The sequence below is a fragment of the Rhinolophus sinicus genome, chromosome 6 (genome assembly GCF_057876585.1).
Source record: "Rhinolophus sinicus isolate RSI-liver-muscle chromosome 6, RSI-T2T, whole genome shotgun sequence".
Classification (NCBI taxonomy): domain Eukaryota; kingdom Metazoa; phylum Chordata; class Mammalia; order Chiroptera; family Rhinolophidae; genus Rhinolophus; species Rhinolophus sinicus.
The window spans coordinates 31366297-31387404 of NC_142506.1; the positions used below are offsets into that span (position 1 = coordinate 31366297).

The window sequence follows — 21108 nt, forward strand, 5'->3', positions numbered from 1 at the left end:
GCGCAGGCCTAAACTGAGATGCCACTCCACGGCTCACCATTCCAGAGACGAATGAGGCCCACAGTGTATCAGGTATTCCAGCTTGAGTGCAGCTTGTTCTGACCAGAACAGATTAGGAAACTGAGAAGGACGTACTTCTGTTATTGCCCAACTCCCTGCTAACTGCAAACCAGTCCGCTGACCGCTGACAGTGGTATCGGAGGGGCTACTCCTAAGTGCCGTGTTTTGGGTGCACAGCTGTTTGCTCACTCCCTTGAGGGAACATGTCCTGATTCATCTGGTAGAGGCCGATTTTGTTGGGATTCCAAATGGCATCCCAAGAGTGGCCGTGAAGACAGAGGGTGCGGCTGCTTGGAAATCCAGCAATGCTTCATAAGTCAGGCAGCAGCCCAAAAGAAGTGTGGGTCAGAGAAGCAAGTCCTGACATCCTGCCAATGGTATTCATGAGAGAGAAGTCACGTTTGGGAGGGAACGTGGAGTGGAACTGTGACACGGAGCTCACATTCTCTCTCAACACAGACTCCAGGGTGTAGTAGAAAGTGGGGTGTACGGGAAATGGATCTGGTAAATGTGGGCAAGCCTAATGCCAATTCTGCAGGCTACACAGAATTGTTCCAGAAGCCATTGTTTTCCGAAAACTGTGGTGGAGCTCATCCAAGAGCCTCAGCGGCATCTCTCTGCCAACTGACACTTCCTCGCTGACCTGAGGCGATGTGGCTGGGGATGGCAGCGAAAGACTTCCTTTGATTTTTCAAGGGCCTCATAACACTCCACAGTGTCTCCATGAGGGCGAAGCAGCATCAGGAAGGCCCCCCAACCCATAAACATTTGGGGGAAATGTGTTTTCCCCACCCTGGAACTTTCAATTGTTCAGTCTCCCCACATCCTGATTGTTTCCAGCTTGGCGCCCTCCGTGGTGGATGGCACGTAGAAAGGCCAGGCTCTCGTCCTAGCCAGAGGACTGACCTAGGCAGTCAGTTAACCTCACTCGTGCCTAGGGTTTGAAGATCAAATAACACGACACATGTGAAAATACTCTGTCAACCCTGATGTGTTCTTTAAATGTGTTTCTACTAACTGGGTCATTAATGTTTCTGTCTTGTAAAGGAAGAAACCGAGGAACCAGCATTTTGATTTCACTAACCATGGGTTTCAAACTATTATATGATAATAGCTCCAGCGTCAATTAGACACTTAATGCATTTGGCACTTTTAAACACCATTTCTGGTACTGGATTAAATGGAGACAAATCTATACTTTTCCCAGGTGTGGGGACTTCCTGACTCTTCTTCCTGCCACACATCAGGTAGTTCTGGGACGGAAGGTTCTGAGATAATGCACTGATTGTGTGTGCTACAGAGTTCTTAAACTCTTAGAGGAAAGGAAGCAGGTTTGAGCCAAACATGAGATGTGCACTGTGAACGAAAATGTCTGAGGAGCACAGATAGAGGCATCGTGCTGGGGCCCAGGGGCAGCCAGCGCCTGCAGGTACAACTGGCGTACAGTGAGGAGGATTTACGTCACCCCCAGAACTCCTAAGTTTTTGGAAATTATTAGGTTGGTGCAAAAGTAATTGCGGATTTTGCAATTATTTTTAACCTTTTAAACCACAATTACTTTTAACCAACAGAATACCAGAGATGTAGAACGACTCTGTGAGCCTGCTGCAGTTTCCTCAGATGAAATGATTCTCTTGCACGGAGGAGGATGCACACCACAGTACGACTACAGCAAAGATCAAAGCTTTACGACTTTCTACCCTGGTTAACAACAGGAGCTGAGCCCTGAAGGCGACATCACAAAGGCAAAACCCTGGCTTCTCAGATGATTCATTTCTACCATCAGGCACAATTTCACATAGTGGAAACTGGGTGGCGGGGATGGGCTTCTGGGTGGGAGGAGAACAGGTCAGTCAGCGTGGAAACAGTCACAAGCCAGCCGGCTCAGGCCTCCTCTGTGCGCCCCTGTAAGCTCCAAGCTCCAAGAAGAGCTTGGAGAGAGGGAAGGAAGCGCTTCTGCCCAGAGCAGAACACACAGAAGCCCACAATTCTTAGCAAAAAGAGGTCCCGCAACCCCAAACAATGACCTGAGGCCCCCAAGATCACCTCATTGTTACTTCCCGTGGTTACAACGACTTAACCCATTGGAGTGAAACTAAAGCAGAAAGGCTCCTGCCATTGCTCACGTGAAACTCTTTGCAATTCGGCAACGCTTACGGTAGGTACCTTTACTACCATAATGTAGTGTGACGGGTGCTGATTACCAAACTCCGGCCCTGTGCCTGGCACCCGGCTGACCAGCAGGACTCTTAATAATGGTGTCTCCAGTCCTAATTTACAAAAGAGAAACCCAGGTACAGAGAACATAAGGACTTGCCTGAGGTCTTTGTGAAGGGGCCTGGACACCTTAGCCTGGGCTGTGCCCCCGTCCCCTGACCACAACCCCCTTCTGCACAGCAGTCCCACTGCTTCGGGGCTGCTCCTTTACCCAGCACTTCCATCCCCAGGCCGTTAGCCTCCCCTTTTCCATGCATTATCAAATGACAGTGCCCCACACACTCAATGTTATGACTTAAATAATTTCTAGTAACTTAACCTGCACTTGTAACATCTTACTACTTCCTCTCAGAGCCTCAGCTGGCTGCGTGGTGAGTTGAGAGGCTATGTTTGGAACTGCAGACTGAGAGAGGACAAATCCTTTCAAGCTCATCTTTTCTGACCTTTGTTCCCTCTGCTTTGGGGCACTTTGATCTCTGTGAGATGCACACTCCTTCAGATGCTAGGCAGGCCTGCTGCCAAGCAACACAGTTTTAAATTCCTTTGCAAACAAATAAACAAAAGATATCCTTGAAAATCTTGCTCTGCAAAAGTTCAGCTCTGAAGCGTCCTTTTTATAGATTTTTCCAAAGTAACTTATTTTTCAAACATTTGCAATATTTGGAAATATCCATAGTAATCTTCACCTCTAACTATACCATCTGGCTGCTCAACAAACGATAATTACCCTGAGTCAGGCACTCTAAAAAAAACAAAAGGAAAAAGCAGGCTCCTCACTGAAGCTTACATGACAGTTGCAAGCTGCTCAAGTGCTTCTCACACAGAAGCAGGCGTCTGCAGTCTCTGTGGTAGTGAGAGGCCAGTGTTCCAGGTTGGCCTGTTACGTTAACAAGCAAACAGCTGTGTGCTGCTGTCCTTGTGCTGACACCCCCGTGCTCAGGGGGCCTCCAATGGGAGAACTGCAAGGAGGCCAGAGACACGTGCCATACTAGAGGCGAAGGAAGGCGGCGCCAGCGTTGGCACAGGTGAGCCTCGGATGGGACAGGAGGGCACCTGCGGTGGCCGCACCACGGTGTTGGCCGGGGTCCTGTTCCAGAGCGTCACAGACTCCAGGCAGGAGCCGGCCCAACTGCCATATCCTCTCTGAGCTCAGCTTTTTCTACACAAAGAATCTGCACTTCACCACCACCCCGAGTCCTGGGAGCGGCACCCCTTGGACAGCTGGCAGAGCCAGAGGGCAGACGTGAGCCATGGTCCCGGCAACCTCTTACCGAGCAGGCTGATGCCCAGCCGGGACAGGCCTTGTTGGAGCCCCTCGCCCAGGCTCTCCGGAAGCTGCCGCCGCCATTCCTCCTGCCGGTTGTAATGCTCCTCATCAAGCGAGAGCCGGTCCATGTTCCGGGCCAGGCTCGTGGCCAGGTTGGTGATGGAGGTGAGGGTACCTGAGGGCACAAGAACATGTGGTCACATACATGGTGGACCCCAGTGGAGTGGTCCCTGAAGGGCTGTGGGAGAGGAGACAGCGATGGGAGAAGCACATCTGTGTCTTCAGGACGTGCCTGGATGGTGAGTGAGGGCGGCCACCTCATGGGCAGTTTGAAGCAATGGCCTTAAGAAAATGAGATTAAGATTAACACTTGCTTATGAGGGTGATGGCGCTCCTCAAAAAGGATTGGATGAGAATCTCTGTTATCAGAGAAATGCCTAGAGTTTCATATGAAACTATCATTCACTATCTTTTGATAGTCAAGGCTTGGCTGAAACAGTTAGTTTTGAAGTCCTCATTAAGGCCCAGGTTTGAAGGTTAAAATTTGCCTGCTCTGAATTTAAAGGTTAAAGTTAGTTGCTGAATTTTAGACAGACTGTAAAGAAATATTTCCACTTTAGAACTAAAAATTATTACCTTCTTACTACTTCAGTCATACTAAAGGGAGACAGTCTGTAAGCTTTATCATTTGACATTCTGAGGAAATAATTATTGCGCCATAGAGAATATGTGCCATTTTTATGTTCAGGATGTTAACTGAAAAAAGTGAGGACAATAAAGGGAGTAAATCATGTAAAAGCCATGATTCCATCTGTTTGTTTCCTAAGAAAGGGCTATTTTAGCATCTTGCTCAAAACATTCATAATCCCCTTTAGCATAGATCTCAATGAGCAAAACTGAAAGACATCAATAGACACATTTTGGAAGCTAATGTATTAGCTCATCTGTTATGGATGTCTAGTTTCAAGAAGAAATGGAAGATGTTTTTGCAGCTGCATCTTTACCAGTAATCTGAAAAGAAAAAAAATCCATGTGCGCGCGTGCACACCCCATCAAACCAAATGGATTTTGCTAAGAGAGGGAGAGAACAAGTGTAAAACAACATTCAGTGCGTCAGCACACTAAAATTACTGATGGGGTTCAATTTAGCAGGTGTTGGCTGTCCTATTTTAAAACAAAAACAACAGAACCTCAAAGATTTAAGTGTGAGGAGTAAGAAATCCACCTGTGACTCATCTGTGAGTTCCTGTAGCTCAGCTCACAGGCCTCCTGGATGGCGGGCCCAGGGGAGTGGTCCTGTCATTGTCCAGGGAATTGGGTTTACTGCTCCTGTTGTCCTCTTGCCAGCACTACCCCCTGTACCCTGCCCCGTCCCCCGCCCCGGATCATGGGTTCTCATATTTCAAGCACACGTCTTCTTTTGCGGCCTTCTAGAGACTTCTATAACCTGTCCTCTTGTAACAGAGTTGCAGCACTGTTGACAGTGAAAAGCGTCTTATAGAAGCTTTTTGCACTGTTTTCCCTGCCTCCTGCTGAGAAGAAAGGGGGACTCAGATGGCCCTTGTTAGTTCCCGAGTCACTGCCAACCTGACCAAAATATCGTCAAGCAAACACACGGTGAAACGAAAACATTCTCCTTGTACATGTAGGGCAGCAGTGTGGCTTCTGTGCCTGATGACCCATCTGGGCCACAAGATGGCACTGTTTACGTGGCCTGCTAGAGAAAAGTTGGCAGTTTGACTCCAGATCGGTTTCCATGTCAAAATGTATCCATATCCTTACAAAAGTTATGACAACTGTATCTACATTAAAAAAAAAAAACTATGATGAGGCAACACAGTGTAGGATTTCTGATGTTTAGCAGAAGTCCTGAACACCTTTAATATTTCTGTATTTATCACATGGAATAACAGTTGAGCCAATCCTTGTTTTCCCAATGGGAGGTTTAAAATTCTGAAGTTTCTGAAACATTTTCACACACTACACAGGCAAGCAATGATCTGTTTAAAACATAAGACGTTATACATGAGCTTTGTTACACATCCAACATTTCACAGCAAGCTAACACGCCAAACAAAGCGAGAGGCAAACTTAACGCATTTAAAACTTTAACACGTTCTTTAAAAATGAGAAAAGAAGACAGGAAGGAATGAAAATAGGCATTATTACAAGGAACCACAATAGCTACCTTTGGAAATGTGCTTTACAAATGATGTGGTCCCTCTGGAAACTCCACTCACAAAGGCTCCTGGGCCCCGGGTCAGCCCCTCGTACGGGAGCCTGAAGAAGTCAGAGATCCCGTTGCCGATGCTTCGCACCAGACTGGCCGGGCTGCCGAGGATTTCCAGGGATCCAACCACCCAGCCTGGAAGGGACCAAAGGGAACGGGTTACTGAAACCTTAAATACAGCACTTTCTATAATGGGGAAAAGTGACCCATTTTCCCTGCAATTCATTTTTCACACTAGAATTGAGAATGTAATAAGCTCCTTTGGAGCAAAATATGGGAAATAACTCATTCACTGTGAATTCAGATGTGGCAAACTTTCATACTTTATAAATCAAAGTGATCCTTTTGGCAGCCTCACAAATAACTTTAATATGACTTCCCAGCCGAGTCTTCCATAGTCCCACTGACAGGGACCCGTGTGCAGAGGATACACACTCCCACCCACCCAAGGAGAGGCGGTCCCTCAGGTTGCAGGTGTCTGCAGCCTGGGATGTCATCTGTACAAGCTCCTTGGGGCAGCAGAGACACTGGGACAAGGAGGAGAGGCATGGTCAGGGGAGGAGGCCACATGCTAAATGGGGTGTTACAAAGGGGATGCAAAGTTCTGACAAGGATGGAGGACTTCGTCTGAATCTTTCCCAATCCTACCACGCTGAGTGCTTCCCTTTGGAGCGGAGCTGGAGCCAGAGAAATGTCTCCCCTTCGACCCTAGTTCCAGTTGTGTAAACTCGGTGACATGGACATACTGATGAGGTCAGAGAGAGAGGAGTGTTCCCTGGGAATGTCCCTGGGGGGGACCTTTGGATCTGGTTTCCTATTTGAGCTGGGGCTTGCCAGGAGCTGGCCTGCTCAGGGGCCTGACTGCTGTGCGCGCTGCCTCGTGGGAACGTGGCTGTGGTGTGGACTCAGGCAGTGGCTTGCCTTTGCCTTCCTCCCTGGGGTGGGGGCTTGGGGCTCTCGCCAGAGGTCTGGGGGTGCAGGCAAGGGCCAAGGGCTAAGGAGAGGAGCATTGTGAACAGACGACTTTCTCTGGGAACCCACTGACAAGCCTAGCCCATAGCTGAGAGGGCTCTGATGGGGAGGCCCTGGGACAGAACGCGAATGGGAGTCAATTCTCCTCATCAGCACGTTAAGTTCTTGGAGGACGGGCTGTGACAGGTCCCCAGTCAGTCACTGATCCCAGAGAGTGGGGAAGATGTGGGTGCAAAGCCCAGCCAGAGCCCTAAGGGGACCTAGCGCAGCCATTGTAGAGAGGGACATTCTCAAATTGTTCTGGGGAACACAGGAAGATAACACTAGGGTTTAGGTTAAAAGAGAGTATAATTTCCAGAAGATGAAGATTATAAATGAGAGAATCTACGGGTGTCAGGCATTTAGCTTATTTGATTCTCACAGGCAACAGTACCAGAAAAGTACTATTACTTCCCTTTACATAAATTCGGATTAGCTAATGACTGAGCCTCTCCCTGGGGTCAGGAAGTATATAGGCACAGGGAACAGAGGAGAATCAGACATGGAATTACCCTGACTCCACCATCTCCCAGGCAAGCAGGAAAAGGCGAAACTGGCTCAGAGACGAAGTCAATTGCTCATCCTCTCCCTGATGTTTAGACACATGGGCTGTGTTCCCAGCCCAGGTTTACCTGACTCCAAAACCCCTTCCCCCACTTTCTGGGAGCCCAGGCTGCAACAGCGAATAAGCAGGGTTCCATGGACGGCTGTGGAATACGCTTCCTTGGAGGGCCCTCTCTGGAGGTAAAGAAACGGCCCATACCCTTTAGCCTGGAAGAGCTGTAAGCTTCTGCCTGGAGGCAGAAGGTTGGGCTAGAGACATCTTAATTCCCCTTCTCTCCAAAGATTCCACATTGAAATAAGGAAGAGGAGCTATTGCCAAGCAAAGATCCCTTTACAATGGGCCCCTGGAGGCCAGTGCAGGGGCACAGAGTGAGCAGAGACACCCAGCCTGCCATCTAGCGCCCCGGGGGAACACAAAGATTAGGGCCACTGCCTGATGGGGGGCTCTTTGTGGACCAGATCTACTTCTTAGTGACACCTGAACTGGCCAGAAAAGGGCAGAAAGTATCCCAGGGCACTCCTTCTTTAACTATTTTCCACCCAAAGCAAATATATCCCTAGCTTATTGCTTGGGAATTTTGTTGAGAAGGGTGTCTGTCTGGCTTTCTGTCAAACTGAGACTTGGGGGTAGAGAGGGCCCAGGAAATGATAAAGCCCACATTCTTCCCTTTAAATAGGCTTAGTTACTCATTTTTAATTACTGTTTCTTTATTTTTAAAACCTCTTCAAGGTGAACCCGCAAACTGCCCTGGAGATGAGATCAGGGTATTTCGACCACCCCACTCAGGAACCTTCTCATCCCGTGCAACGGGTGAACCCTGACCGGTGGGAGATGTTGACACAACCCGTCCACCCCCAGGCCAGCCCTCCCCCTTCTTTTACAAGAATGTTAGTACATTCCTTTTCAGACTCTTCTACCTGGGGGTTAGTAACCTCCTACCATCTTCCCATTTCCAACTCTTTCAATTACTGCTTTCTGCCAGATAATCTTCAGACTGTAAGTTTTTAGTGACAGAATTCCCAACAGGCTCTGAAAACTTGGCCCTCTGTATCAGAATCTTTTCTCAGCATGTAATGAGGTTGGGACTACAGTTTAGAGGATTTTTAGGTGGGTTACAAAAAATCCAAACAGAATGTTCTTGTGAAAGCTCATGAAAAACACAAAACAAAGAGAGATCATTTTTAGCACACAGGCTGCAGGGACATGGCTCCTTGGTGTTGCAGTTGGTGTTTCTCTGCCAGCTCATTACATAGATGGGTGCTCCCCTTACCTCCGCGTTATGTGGTGACATGTCGGGAGGCTTACTCTTTCCCAGGACCCAGATCGTAGCTGAGTAATCTACACGCCTGCTTTTCATGTTAAAAGCAAAACTTCCTGAAAGGGTAAGTTTCTGGAATTTTTTTATAAATATACCCATCTACCAAATTTGAAATGTTAACTGCTTATTTTAAAATGATTTCTCAGCAGGAGGGAAATATGTCTTTATTGTTGTGCAAGCTATCAAAACAACAGTTTGGGCAGGGCCCTTCCCTGATCTTGTCATTTTCAGTTAAGAGTTCTGGGCAGCCCTGTTAACTCTATGAATTTCATTATGGAGAAAATGTAATGTTACCAGTATGGCAACAGCATGGGTCACTGACTGCTTCAACGTTAATCTTCTACAGGACCACATTCAGCAAGTACAATGTCACAAAGGTTCTCTCCTTCCTTGCTTTCAGAAAGTAAGACTTCTGTGTTTTTTTCCCTAAGAGGGCCCTCAACCAACTCTGGCTAGTATTTGTTGCTTGAATTCATGGGAACACGAGGAGACAGATTATCAAAATGCAACTGCTTTACATTGAATTTCGGTCAGGAATGTGTACTTTGAAGGTGGTTGTTACAGAGGATGCTGAGACAACTTGGTCCCCAACACTCAAACTTCCGTGCACCATCCGCTCCCCACACAACATTTTGTACACATTTCCAAACCAGCCCCTGCAGACTTCTCTAGCTCAGGTGTGTGGAGGCTGAGACACCAACAGCCTTCTCTGTCTTCTGTCTAGACAGGCAGGGCTGTGCTGGGGAGGTAGAAGGCTCTTTATGCATCTTAGGAGCAAACAAATCCTCTGAATTTCTCACCTACAGCTATTCCTGAAGGGCTGTAATGAAGAAAGCTAACAACCTAGAACTAGATTCCTTTAGGGCCCAGAGGCTGAGGGCCTGGCTGCTTTTCCTGGCTGCACCAGTGCGCTCACATAGGGCCTTATACCTGCAATGAGCCAGAAGACTGTTAGCTAAATGGAATTACAATTATAAGTTATGTAACAGTGAATATAACAGCTACTATTGCTTCAGTGTTTATTAAGTGCCAAGCAAAATTCAGGACACTTTATAGACTTTCATTTTATCCTCTCAAAAATCTTAACCCATCTTATAGATGAGGAAAATGAGACTTGGGGAGGTGCATTAATTTGCCCAAGGCCTTAGAGCGAGCGGTGGCAGAATCTAGATTTCAACCCACTGCTGTCTGATTGCAAAGCCCATGCTTTCACCTCTCCCCATAGTGCCGCCCTCTGTCTGGAAGTTGGTAGGATACTACCCCAAAGCATCCCTTTTGCCCAGGTTCCAGCAGACCCTCAGCTTGTGTCCTCACCTGCTCTGAAAAGAGCCCCAGCGGCGTAGTGCATGGCCAGGGCTTGCACAAGCTGCCTGGCTGTGGTGAAGACCGGGCCTCTTTCAAACATGGAGAAGGAGAGCGGAGTATGGTCGGAAGCTATGTACAGCTTGAGGGAAGCATGGATACTGACGAGGAGGTTCACTGGCTGTATCACCAGTTTCCGTAACTTCACAGGATTCACCAAGGCCCTGGCGTGCTGTCTGACCTGCAAGGGCAACACCTGTTTGCCGCTTGAGAGTCTGGTGGGGGGACCATCCAGGTTGCTGTTAGGAAGGTAGGTCTCAAACAGTGTTTTGATGTAGTACACAAACGTATCCTCCACGTACAACCGAGCAGGCTTCACTTCAAAACTGCACTCGTTAATGTCAAAGAAGCTCTCGCTCTCAGTTAAGGTGAGGCAAAGCTTGATAAAACAGTTTTTCTTGTATTCTTCCAAATCTTCGCTGGATAGAGGAAGACTCTGCATTTTGGAACACTGAGTCGGTTCTGTCTTCTCTCCCTGGCAGACCAAGACAGCAAAGTGGAAATTGGACTTGTTATACAGCTGGTTGTCCAACTGCAGGTCCCCACAGTAGGCCTCCACGCAGTGCAGCTGACACAGTGCCGTGCTGGGCTCCTCCCCAGAGACGTGGCCAGCCGCTGGGGCCACGTGGAGAAAAACGTTGTCCAGCGTGAGTCTCAGAAGTTCACATGATGCTTTGTGGTGTGTAAGCTCATCAAACACTGCCAGGCTCAACTGAGCGATGAACATTTTAAACGTCACGATCTTCTCCGGAGTTCTAGAGGAGACAAGAAAAGGAAAACAACAGTCTGCTCCTGGTTGTCTTTTCAGTGATAGTGCCTTATTAAACACCTCCTGAGGTCCCAGCAGATTCTCATAAGGAACAAACAAGAAGTCAACTTTCAGTCCATGGTGTCTGGACAGAGTCAGTCATGCTCTAACAGTATCGGGAACAGCTCCCAATGGGACTATTACGAGTTCTTGTCATGTTTCTCTATGTTGCTCATATCAACACTGGATTTTTACTCCTAAATCCCTCTAGTCTTTGTGCACGAATCCTCTATCATCATCATCACAAGGCAGAAAGAAAATAACCAAGACTCCTTAAATTGAAAAGGTAAAGCAAACAGAAGAAAACTCACCATGAACTCCCACCACAAGGGCCCATCCACTAGCATCTTGGCCTGTGCGCTCTGCTCTCCCCACCGTTTCTAGAGCTCAGCTTCTCTATGTGCACTAAATCACTCTGCTCTCACCTCCTCAAGGTCATCGCTCATTTTCATCATTATTAGCAGCTTATAAACACGCTGTTTTTTCCTCCTGTCTTAAAAAACCTCTTGTAAATCCTACCTCCTCTAGCTACCACTCATTTTTATGATCCCTCGTACATAAAAACTCCAAAGCATTTTCTATACACATTGTCTGCCATTCCTCTCCTTCCATTCTCTTTTAACTTGCTCCACACAGGCTTCTGCCCCTGACCAGGGTAACAAAGCAACTCTCCTCAAGGCCACCAGTGACTTCTGCATGGCTAAATCAAATGATAGACTTTCAGTCTGGCTCACTTGACCTACAGTGACACTGACATTGTCAATAACTCCTGCTGGAAGTACTTTACGTGTCTTCTCTAGGACCTTCCACCTCTGGTCCCTAATCCTCAGACACCTATGTGACTCCCTCCTTTCCGCCCAGAAAGTTAAGGTGCCCAAGACCAAGCCCTACATCTTCTCCATCTCCACTCACTCCCCTTGGAGATCTTGTTCAATCTCATGGTTGAGAAGTCATCTAAATGCTGACGATTTCCAAAGTCACACAGTTAGCCGTGAACCTCCCTGAACTCCCATCTTATATATGTAACTGCCTATCCACAGAGTCACTGTATGTCCAAAAGACACTCCACTTGTCACAAACTCTTGCTCCTACCCCCAAACCTACATATAGTCTTTCCCACCTCAGTTAATGACAACCACATTCTACCAGTTGCTTAGACCAAAAATTTTGGGCTCCTCCTTGATCTACTATTTTCAACCCTTCTCCAAAGCATCAGGGAAATCCCATGGGCTTTCCCTTAAAAGGATATCCAGAGACTGACCATTTCTTACCACTTCCAGTGATACCACTGTGGTGGAAAGCCATCAGCATCTCTAGTGTGAATAACTGTAATGATCCTGTGTGGTCTCCCAGCTTCCACCCTGGCTTCTGTACAGTCTGTGTCGACAAATCAGCTAAACCATCTTCTAAAAATTTAGGTCTGATCACGTAACTTCTCTACTCAAAATGCTCTAATGCCTTCCCCACTTTATTCAGGATTACAGCTGAGCCCTACCTGTGTCCCCTCCTTCTAGACTGCGCCTCTCTGCGCTCAGGCATGGCTACTTGCATGGCCACCCAGTCCACTGGGCCTGCACTGGCCTCTTCTCTGCTTCTCCAACATGCCAAGCACACTGCTTCAGACCTTTGAACTGGCTGCATTCTCTGTCTGGAAAGCTCTTCCCCCCAATAATCACACTAGTAATCCCCGTGCTGCTTTCAGGTCTTTGCTCAAATGCCAACTTTTTGGTGACGCTTAACTTGCACCAGTTTTTTAAAACTATGCTCTCTCTATCCTTACGCCCTGGCACTCCTAGTCTTTCTCACTAGGCTCTGTTTCTATACCTGCAGAATGCCAACCGTCTTTACATTTTATCATAGTAAAATAACTTTAGATTTATGATTACCATAACATTTTTTTATTATGTTTATTCTTTGTCCTCCTCTTCCTCAGCTATGAGAACGTGATTTCCCCAAGAGAAGAGATTTTGGTGTTTTTATTCACTGATGTATTGCATCCCTAAAACAGCACCTGGCATCCAGTAAGCACTTGAAAAATATTTGTTGAATAAATGAATTAAGGAAGCACAAGTAAATAAATACCTGTGCCTTTCCTATTTCAACCACTGACCCAATGTATGGACTGCTGCTATTGTCATTAATAGTGCCCTACCAATGCCCTAGATAAAATGTTTCTGAAATTGTTCTATAGACTTGAAATTCTGTGTTATGCAACTTAAAATTTAGTCTCCAATTTTGTTATACTATTATATATTTTTTTTACTTGGGGAATATTGGGGAACAGTATGTTTCCCCAGGGTCCATCAGCTCCAAGTTGTTGTCCTTCAATCTAGTTGTGGAGGGTGCAGCTCCAAGTCCAGTTGCTGTTTTTGAACTGGCAACCTTGTTTTTGAGAGCTCATGCTCTAAGCAAGTGAGCCATCTGGCTGCCCCTATACTATTAATTTTGGTTTTCACAGATACTTCTGGACAAAGAAAACATTCTACCCACTCTTGTTTGAAATACTATAAATTCAAATTAATACTAATTTGGCAGTGTCCAAATTAATGAGCTCCTAACCATATATGAAAAGTAACTTTTTTAAAGAGAGGCTTAAATAAATGTATAAAAGTTGGTATCATTATTTAATATAAATGTTAAATTATTAATAATAATAAATCACTTTTTCTGATTATAAAATAAATTCTTAGTAGAAAAATCAAAATACAGAAAATTACTAAATAATCACTTATAACCCCATATCTATTAACAATTGTGATTCTTTTCTTTTCAGGCTTATTTCTAGGAATGTTTTCTCTCTCTCTCTCTCTCTCTCTCTCTCTCTCTCTCTCTCTCTCTCTCTCTCTTTCTCTGAGAGAGAATGTGTGTGCATATGTATTTATGTGTACAGATGTACACGAGACACATAACTAGGGTCATATTTATACATTCAATTTTATATTTTGTTTTCTCTATTTTATGCTTATCATATGAATTTTTCTATTCCACTAAAATCCTCTAAGCCTGTTTTCTGTGGCTATACCATTTATGGTGCATTTATGTATCATCTATTCCCCTACTGATGGGCATTTGTACTCTAAATATTTTGCCATTATAATTGGCAATGTGATAAATATCTCTCTGCATATGTCTTTGCCTGCTTCTCTAATTATTGCTTTAATTCTTAAGACTCTTAAATTTGGAATTTCCAAGCCAAAGGGATTTTAAAGCTCTTAATACATATTCCAGAAAATGGTAACAATTTACACTTCCACTAGTACTGTACATGATGGAACATAATTGTTAATTTGATAAGTAATATCTTATTCAAATGTGCATTTCTTTGATTACTTGTATTTCCTCTCCCTAGAATTTTCTGTTTATGTCTTTTGTTCTTACTTTATTTTTGGAAGGAGAATCTATCTTAATATTATACCTACTGCAGTATATGAGTTCTTTTACATTAAGGATATTAACTTCTTGGTTAATGTTTGCAAACCCTGATGGCAACATTCAGGTTCAAGGGGGGAAATTGGCTCTAAGAGGTGAATTTATTTTTGATGCAGCTCTAACTGCTAAGTCTAATTACTAATTACTAGGTTGCCATGTGGATACACAAGTATTAATTTGTATTTCATGCTAATGATAATGTATAATTTTAAGGTGCATGCTTAGTTTGTAAATCAGTTTGTTAAACTTATCATACAAGAAGTGGAAGGGGTACCCAAGTAAGATGATAGATTGCTACCTGTTTTAGGTATGATTTAATGTTAACTATATCCTGATGGATTACACAGTCATTTACCAAAAGCTTTAATGTACCTATAGGGTTGACAAAGAATGGTAAATAATAGGTTTACAACTTCCTAATGGGAAGCTTAGTACACTGCTACTGGGATAATAATTAAACCAACCTGTTGGTATTGGTTAAAATAGGTCCTGCTTTTCCTTCTGGGGCCACAGTGATGAAGAGCGTGCCGCACTGATGGACAATGTCCACATATACATAGCCAAAGCCAGTCAGGAACACAACCTGCAAAAAGAATATTCAAAACCTGATTAAAAGGAAATAAGAAACACTACTGAAATGGCTGACTTTAAATGTCTCAAGTTCTGATTCAATATCACAAACACTTTCTGGTTATATTTCTTTGTATCCAGGTGTACAGGCTATTCAGCTGACTTGAAATGAAAAAAAAAAAAAAAGAAAGAAAGAAAGAAAGATCAGATTCAGAATTTTCAATATCCACCTGTAAGGTTCATAGAAAAAAAGGAAAAAAAGATGGATGCCAGGGCAGGAGTGTCTTCATTCTCTGCTTCTTTGGAATTGGCAAATAACTCTGTAAGGGCTGGAGCCCAGCCATGGGTGAGCTTATGCGTGCGTGTGAATCTCTGGGAAAAAGAAAAAAACCTCTAAAACTCAGGACTTGACATGCAATATGCACAAAACTGTCAGGCTCTTGGCTGTTGACTTACTACCATGAGGAAGCTCTTCTGTGCTGGGGACACAAAAACCTACCCCCAAACCTACCAATAAGGCATGTCATCATCCACCCAAGGTCCTTCCCATGTAACACTTGTAACAACAACGTTAGATAATGCCATCTGCTCGGAGTCCAAATTAATTTTTCTGCTGTGAGAAGGTGGACTAAGACTTAAAAAGTTCTAGCTCAGAAGCCAGGTGCCAGGCCCGCAGAACAGATGTCCTTTCAGCCACAAATACCAGTGTTGCTTAAATGGATAAATATTTGAAAGCAGAGCAGAACTATTTGAAAAACAACCCCAAGAACATCATGTTCACAGCCAGCATTACCTGAATCAGGGGCAAGAAGCTCCTAATGTTTGGGAACATGGATTCTGATGATTTGCAACGTCAGTTCAGTCCAAGTCTGGGCCCTTACTGCTGTTAGGACAGCAAAGTAAGACAGACTGAAAACTTCTGGATAAAGGCACACAGCTAGGTGCCTGCTTGCCATGTAATGAATGTACTCTAATTTTGACCAAACGAAGCGTTAGCAGAAAGAGTGTACACAGAACCACAGGAGAGAGTCATAGATTCAAATTTGGAACTGACTTCAAGGTCACTGGGTTTTTTCCTCTCGTACAATAGCTCCTCCTTCAGAAATCCTGACCATCTTCAGCATTCAGGGCACCTGGATGTTGTCTCTGCCTCCTTCCTCTCCTCATCTCCTGCAGCCCAGTGGTCATGAGAGCTTCTGGCGCCACTGGCTCCCCCACTAGTGCCTCTTAGGCCCCGGCCCCTGCCTGCCCCTCGGCCCTCCCTGTGCCTAGAATATACTTTTCCCCATAAGGTACTTTCAAAGTCCTATGTATCTTTGCACATACAGCTTAAGGACACTTTATTTCATGAATGTATGCTCCAATTTTTCTATTCCTTTCCTCTGCGTGATACCTATACCTGCATTCCCATAGTACTTTGATCCTATTTCTATTCGATCACAAACAGTATTGCTTGTATTACAGTCACATGTTTACATACCTTAATTAATCACTAGATTGTCAACTCTTGAGGGCAGGAATTGAGTCAATTTGTATTCTCTATGGATGTGTTTCCCAATGGATTGCTTTGCAAAAATATTTGTTTCAAAAGACTATCCTGAATTTGCCCTATTTGTTCCAAGGTAAGAACTGAACTTGACAATGATAAAATTTGGAATATAACCAACTTAATAATGGCTCAGCTCACGAATCTAGAACAAACAGGCATTCTTTGAAAAACACATTTATAAAAGCATTATTTTATATGATATGTAAAGTAAGTCAATTATTTTTTCAGGCTTACAGGCATGGGATTATTCATTTGGCACAAACCTTTTTAAGGCCCGTGCTTCCATCTATGTTCTTTTTTCTCAATGACTGTCCATAACTTTAGTGCATTACCCCAGGGTTTCGGCAGAGTGTGAAAAACCAGAACTACCACCCCTCAAAGGAGGGAAGGAGGGGACCAGAAGAGGGAAAGAGTAATCTTCAGATACTATGAAATGAGAATACTTGTATTTTCTAAGATGGTAAAAATAAGGCAAGTTGATGGTTTCTGTTAACTGTGCAAGGGACTTTGAAAGCAAGCAAATTAACCTAAACTTTGAGGATACTTCTTTCTCTTCATATAGTTTTGCTGGGTGTTCCTGTCACTTATCATTAGAATGGAAGAAATACAGACTTTAATTCTTGGAGCCTATCCTTGTCTCTTTTCACATGGAGAGAAACAGCTCTCGATGCCAAGCCTTTGGTCGGCGCAGTTCTGGGGACTAGGGTGTTAGGTAACTTAGTGCCAGAGAAATCAGGCACCTATAAACAGGTCCCCCAGAAGTTTAAAATAAAACCTTTCTTTGGTCTGATGGTTTGATTATCCAGTCATTCAATCGATTATTTGATACTTAAAGAGTTCTTACAATGAGTCAGTAACTGTATTAGGCATCGAGAAGATCTAATCAAGTAGCTCACAGCTCAGTTTGTGAAAAAGCCAAGTGCACGAATAATGAGATAATAAATAACTAACAGTTCCAGAGCAGAGATGTCTGAAATGCTTCTTCCTCTCAGTGTATTAGCCATCATGGTTCCTGTATAAGTGGATGAGGACAATGGTTCTGTGCCCATTTTCTTCAGTGCTTATAAGCAGTGCCTGGTACTCAATAAAGATCTGAATGGACATCACCTCAATGTGACTTCTGTGACAGAGACTTCTAATGTCAACCCAGGCCGAGCCGCCCTCTCTGTCCAGGCATAGAGCAGGATTATACACCTCGCCCTCTTGCAGTTAGGTATGGCCATGTGACGAGTACTGGCCAATGGGTTAAAGACAGAACTGACATGTGTTATTTCTGAGCCAAAGCATAAAAGAGCCAGCCTTCTTCCCCTGCCTCCGAGACTGAATAAAGGCTTTACGTTTCAGATCAGAGGTGGGCCAAATCTGATATGCTGCCTGTTACTGTAAATCAAGTTTTATTGAAACATAGCTATGCTAATTTATTCACATAGTGTCTCTAATAGCAGGGTTGAGAAATTGTGACAAAGACTGTATGGCCTGCAAAGCCTAAAATATTTACTATCTAGACCGTAAAGAAAAAGTTTGCTGACTGCTGCTCTAGATGGTTGTGGTCGAGTGTTACACAATCAAGGACTTAAATACCAGTTCCATGCCTTTGTCCCTTTCCATACTGACACTAAGTTTGGCCATGTGACTTTCTTCAGCTAATGGGGGATCAGCAAACACGAGGCAAGAAGAAGTTTGACAAAACTTGCTTACTGGGGTTTGCACTGTTGCCACCACGTGATGAAGCCTGGTCTAGCCTTCCTAAGGAGAAAAGACCACGAGGTGAGAGAGATGGCCAGACTTCCCAGCTGAACTCATCCCTCAGCCAACCCTCCCGCTGAATGCAGCTGCATCAGAGATCCCAGGCTCATCCTACAGAAACCACCCAACCAAACTCGGAATCATGAGAAGTTAATCACTGTTCTTTCAAGCCTCCCAGTTTTGGGATGGTTTGTCAGAATGGGGAAGATGGAAGATGATGGACCCATCAGCCTGGGTCCTTTAGTGAATTTGTAAAATAGAGCCCTCAAATGACAAACACTAGGCACACAGCATGAGCAAGAAGTAAATTCTAGAATTATGACAGGCAGCATAACCTATCCTGACTTCACTAATACAGATAGTGGTGATAGAAGCAGGGTTCTAGCAAAAAATAAAAATATGAGTCTTTGGCTTAATTAAAGTAGAAATTCATACTGAAGGCTACAAAAATGGGGGTTCATGTTATGAAGTGGCAAGACATTTAGTAAAACTTTTGTCTGATATTACTTGGGAAGTAGATCATAAACCTAGTAGATTTGTAGCTCTAGAAGATGAGGTTTGAAAACAAAACATTAGCAGTATGTGTTGGTTACCATTGGCTGGGTCTGGCAATGTGTTATTATTTTTTTTCATGGAGAAGCAATTTATTTAAGGAAGTGTCCCCAGGGGAACCAGGAAAGGCAGAGGGGAGGCATGATCAGGAAGGAGAAGCCAAATGAGGGTGGGGTTTCAGGTGAAGTTCCAAACTCAGCCTGATCCCATTGGGAGCTCTAGAGGGTAACACTTTTCAAGTCTGCACCACATCAGAATACAGGAAGTGGGCTTTTACATTCCCACATGAGTCAGCCATTGGCTATGCCCTACTTTGGGAGGTGGAGAACTCCCAGGCACGTGTAGCTCAGATCACTGGAGATACGGCTCTAGCATCCAGTGGAAATTCTCTACAACATTTGCAGGTGTAAGCCATGAGCAGTACAGCAGACAGAGGCTGTGGGGTGAGCATGTAGGCGAGGCACCAACAGTATTCACTACACCCATCAGTGTGGGCAGTTGCAGGCGGGCTATAAAGAAGGAAAGAGCACCCAGAGCGTTGCTACTTAAAGTGTGGTCCTCAGACCAGCAGCATCTGGTCCAAAGAGGGACCACCCATCAAAGAGCTGGTTAGAAATGTGGAATCTCAGGCTTCACTGACGACCTAGTTCATCAGAGCTGGAATATTAAGAAGATCTCCAGGAGAGTTGTATGCACATTAATTTCTAAGAAACCTGGCTCCCGAGTGTCAGAAAAATGATTTACTGGCCTCCTGAACTGGCAGGAATAAGCATCAAGATCAGAGCTGCAACGCGGTGGCTTGGGGAGTTCTCAGTCTGAAGGCCCCAGCTCAGCAGCTGAAATGAGGGGCCAGAGAAGCATTCCCAGCTAACAGCAGGGACGTGCCCATTCCCGACTCAGTGCTCTACCATGTCTGGCTTGCAGGTCCCAAACTCCCGGACTCTGCAGTCCTCATTACTTCACCTGGAACTGATGTCATTGTGATGGCAATGCATTATGAAGAAGAGATGAGCGCAGGAAAGAATTGGCCAGTTTGCAATAAAAATGAAAGACAACACAGAGATTCCAGAAATTCAGGGCCTTGCAAAGTTAGAAATGCTTTTAAACTCCAAACAGCAAGAGTTTCTGTCTTTGAACATGAAGGTAGATTAATACTCAGCCTTAGGGCTATGTATATGCATACACTCCCTATTAAAATTTCTTAATTGGTAAAGTGACAGCTTATACAGAAACCATGATGGCTAATACACTGAGAGGAAAACATTTAGATTAAGAGTATAAAATTTTCAGAGAAGTTCTCTTAAATCCAGAGAGAGGTAAGGAAGCAAGATAGTACAGATATATGTCTTAAAAAATGCCACAGATGTGGTTACTGACACGTGGAATTCTCTGGAATCAGATAGATAAGACGTCTACTGAGTTTTTGAGAAATTACTCCTGACCAAAAACTCATGAACCTACACTAAAAGAGACTGCGATTACTCGAGACTCAACACAAGCTTCAATTTTGGCCAAGGAAGATTTCAGGGCAGATACAAGGTCTGGGAGAATAATGGGAAGGGAGCTCTTCCAAGAGCAGAAACAGGGCTCCAAGACTTCCTTGCTTCCAGGGTATGGAGCCCACAATGTGTGCCCAGAAAAGTTTCAGAATTGTTATGGACGAGAGGCTGCTCTACGTCTCTCATTCTCCGTCTTTTTGATTTGGAGGGACTGTTACTGCTATTCTGCCCTGTAAAAATGGCAGGGAAAGGGAGAGCAGATGCATTCGTAAGTCTCCAGAAAGGAAGGAGGAACAGACTAACAGAGCATTGGATTCCCAGTGGGCTGTGGTGACTGATTAGAACCCTGGGGAGGTCTGTCCATTCTGAGTGTGGGAAAAAGAATGAATTACTAAATGATTGATGGCCAAGGGGATTTTTTTTTTTTTCAGTTGTTTGTTATTGCCGAATCAGCCAGCCAGTTCTGATCAATGCTGTCATTTAGTTATTTTTTACTTTTTTCACATCACACTGGTAGCGTGGGGGTGTGTATGGAAGGCTAGAGGCAACATATAGTAAGAGAGGTGCTGCTTTAAGTACAAAACATTTGGGGGACATTCTGTGTTTTGCCATTTGTATCAGTGTTAGAGCACACAGACTTTCTCTTACATACGTGGGTTATAAGAATACTATTTGAAGTCTAGGTCCTGTCTTCCACTTAGTACATTGTCTTTCACTACAATTACAAACAAGAAACTCTTTAATATAATGTGCACTTTTCTATATATATGGTTATATTTATTTTAATGATTCATTTATAGCCAACAAACAATATTTTGAAAAATTACACCAGTTTGATTTTACTGATTAAATAAGTTACTAGGTGACACATAGGAAACAACTGAAATATTCTTGAAAGTCTATCTCTCCTCTCCCCCTCCCCCAT

At 44.5% G+C, this 21108-nt stretch overlaps 1 protein-coding gene across 8 annotated transcripts in view; it reads right to left on the reverse strand.

The window, feature by feature from the left end:
• VPS13B (vacuolar protein sorting 13 homolog B) overlaps positions 1-21108 on the reverse strand; it is a 735829-nt gene that overhangs the window by 12399 nt on the left and 702322 nt on the right. For all 8 annotated transcript variants that reach the window (XM_074316465.2, XM_019757646.3, XM_019757649.3 and 5 more), the window contains exons 55-58: positions 14732-14850; positions 9983-10785; positions 5733-5909; positions 3549-3719 (exon numbers count right to left, since the gene is read on the reverse strand). In XM_074316465.2, the coding sequence (XP_074172566.2) occupies positions 3549-3719; positions 5733-5909; positions 9983-10785; positions 14732-14850 (1270 nt within the window). The remainder of the gene's footprint in view (positions 1-3548; positions 3720-5732; positions 5910-9982; positions 10786-14731; positions 14851-21108) is intronic.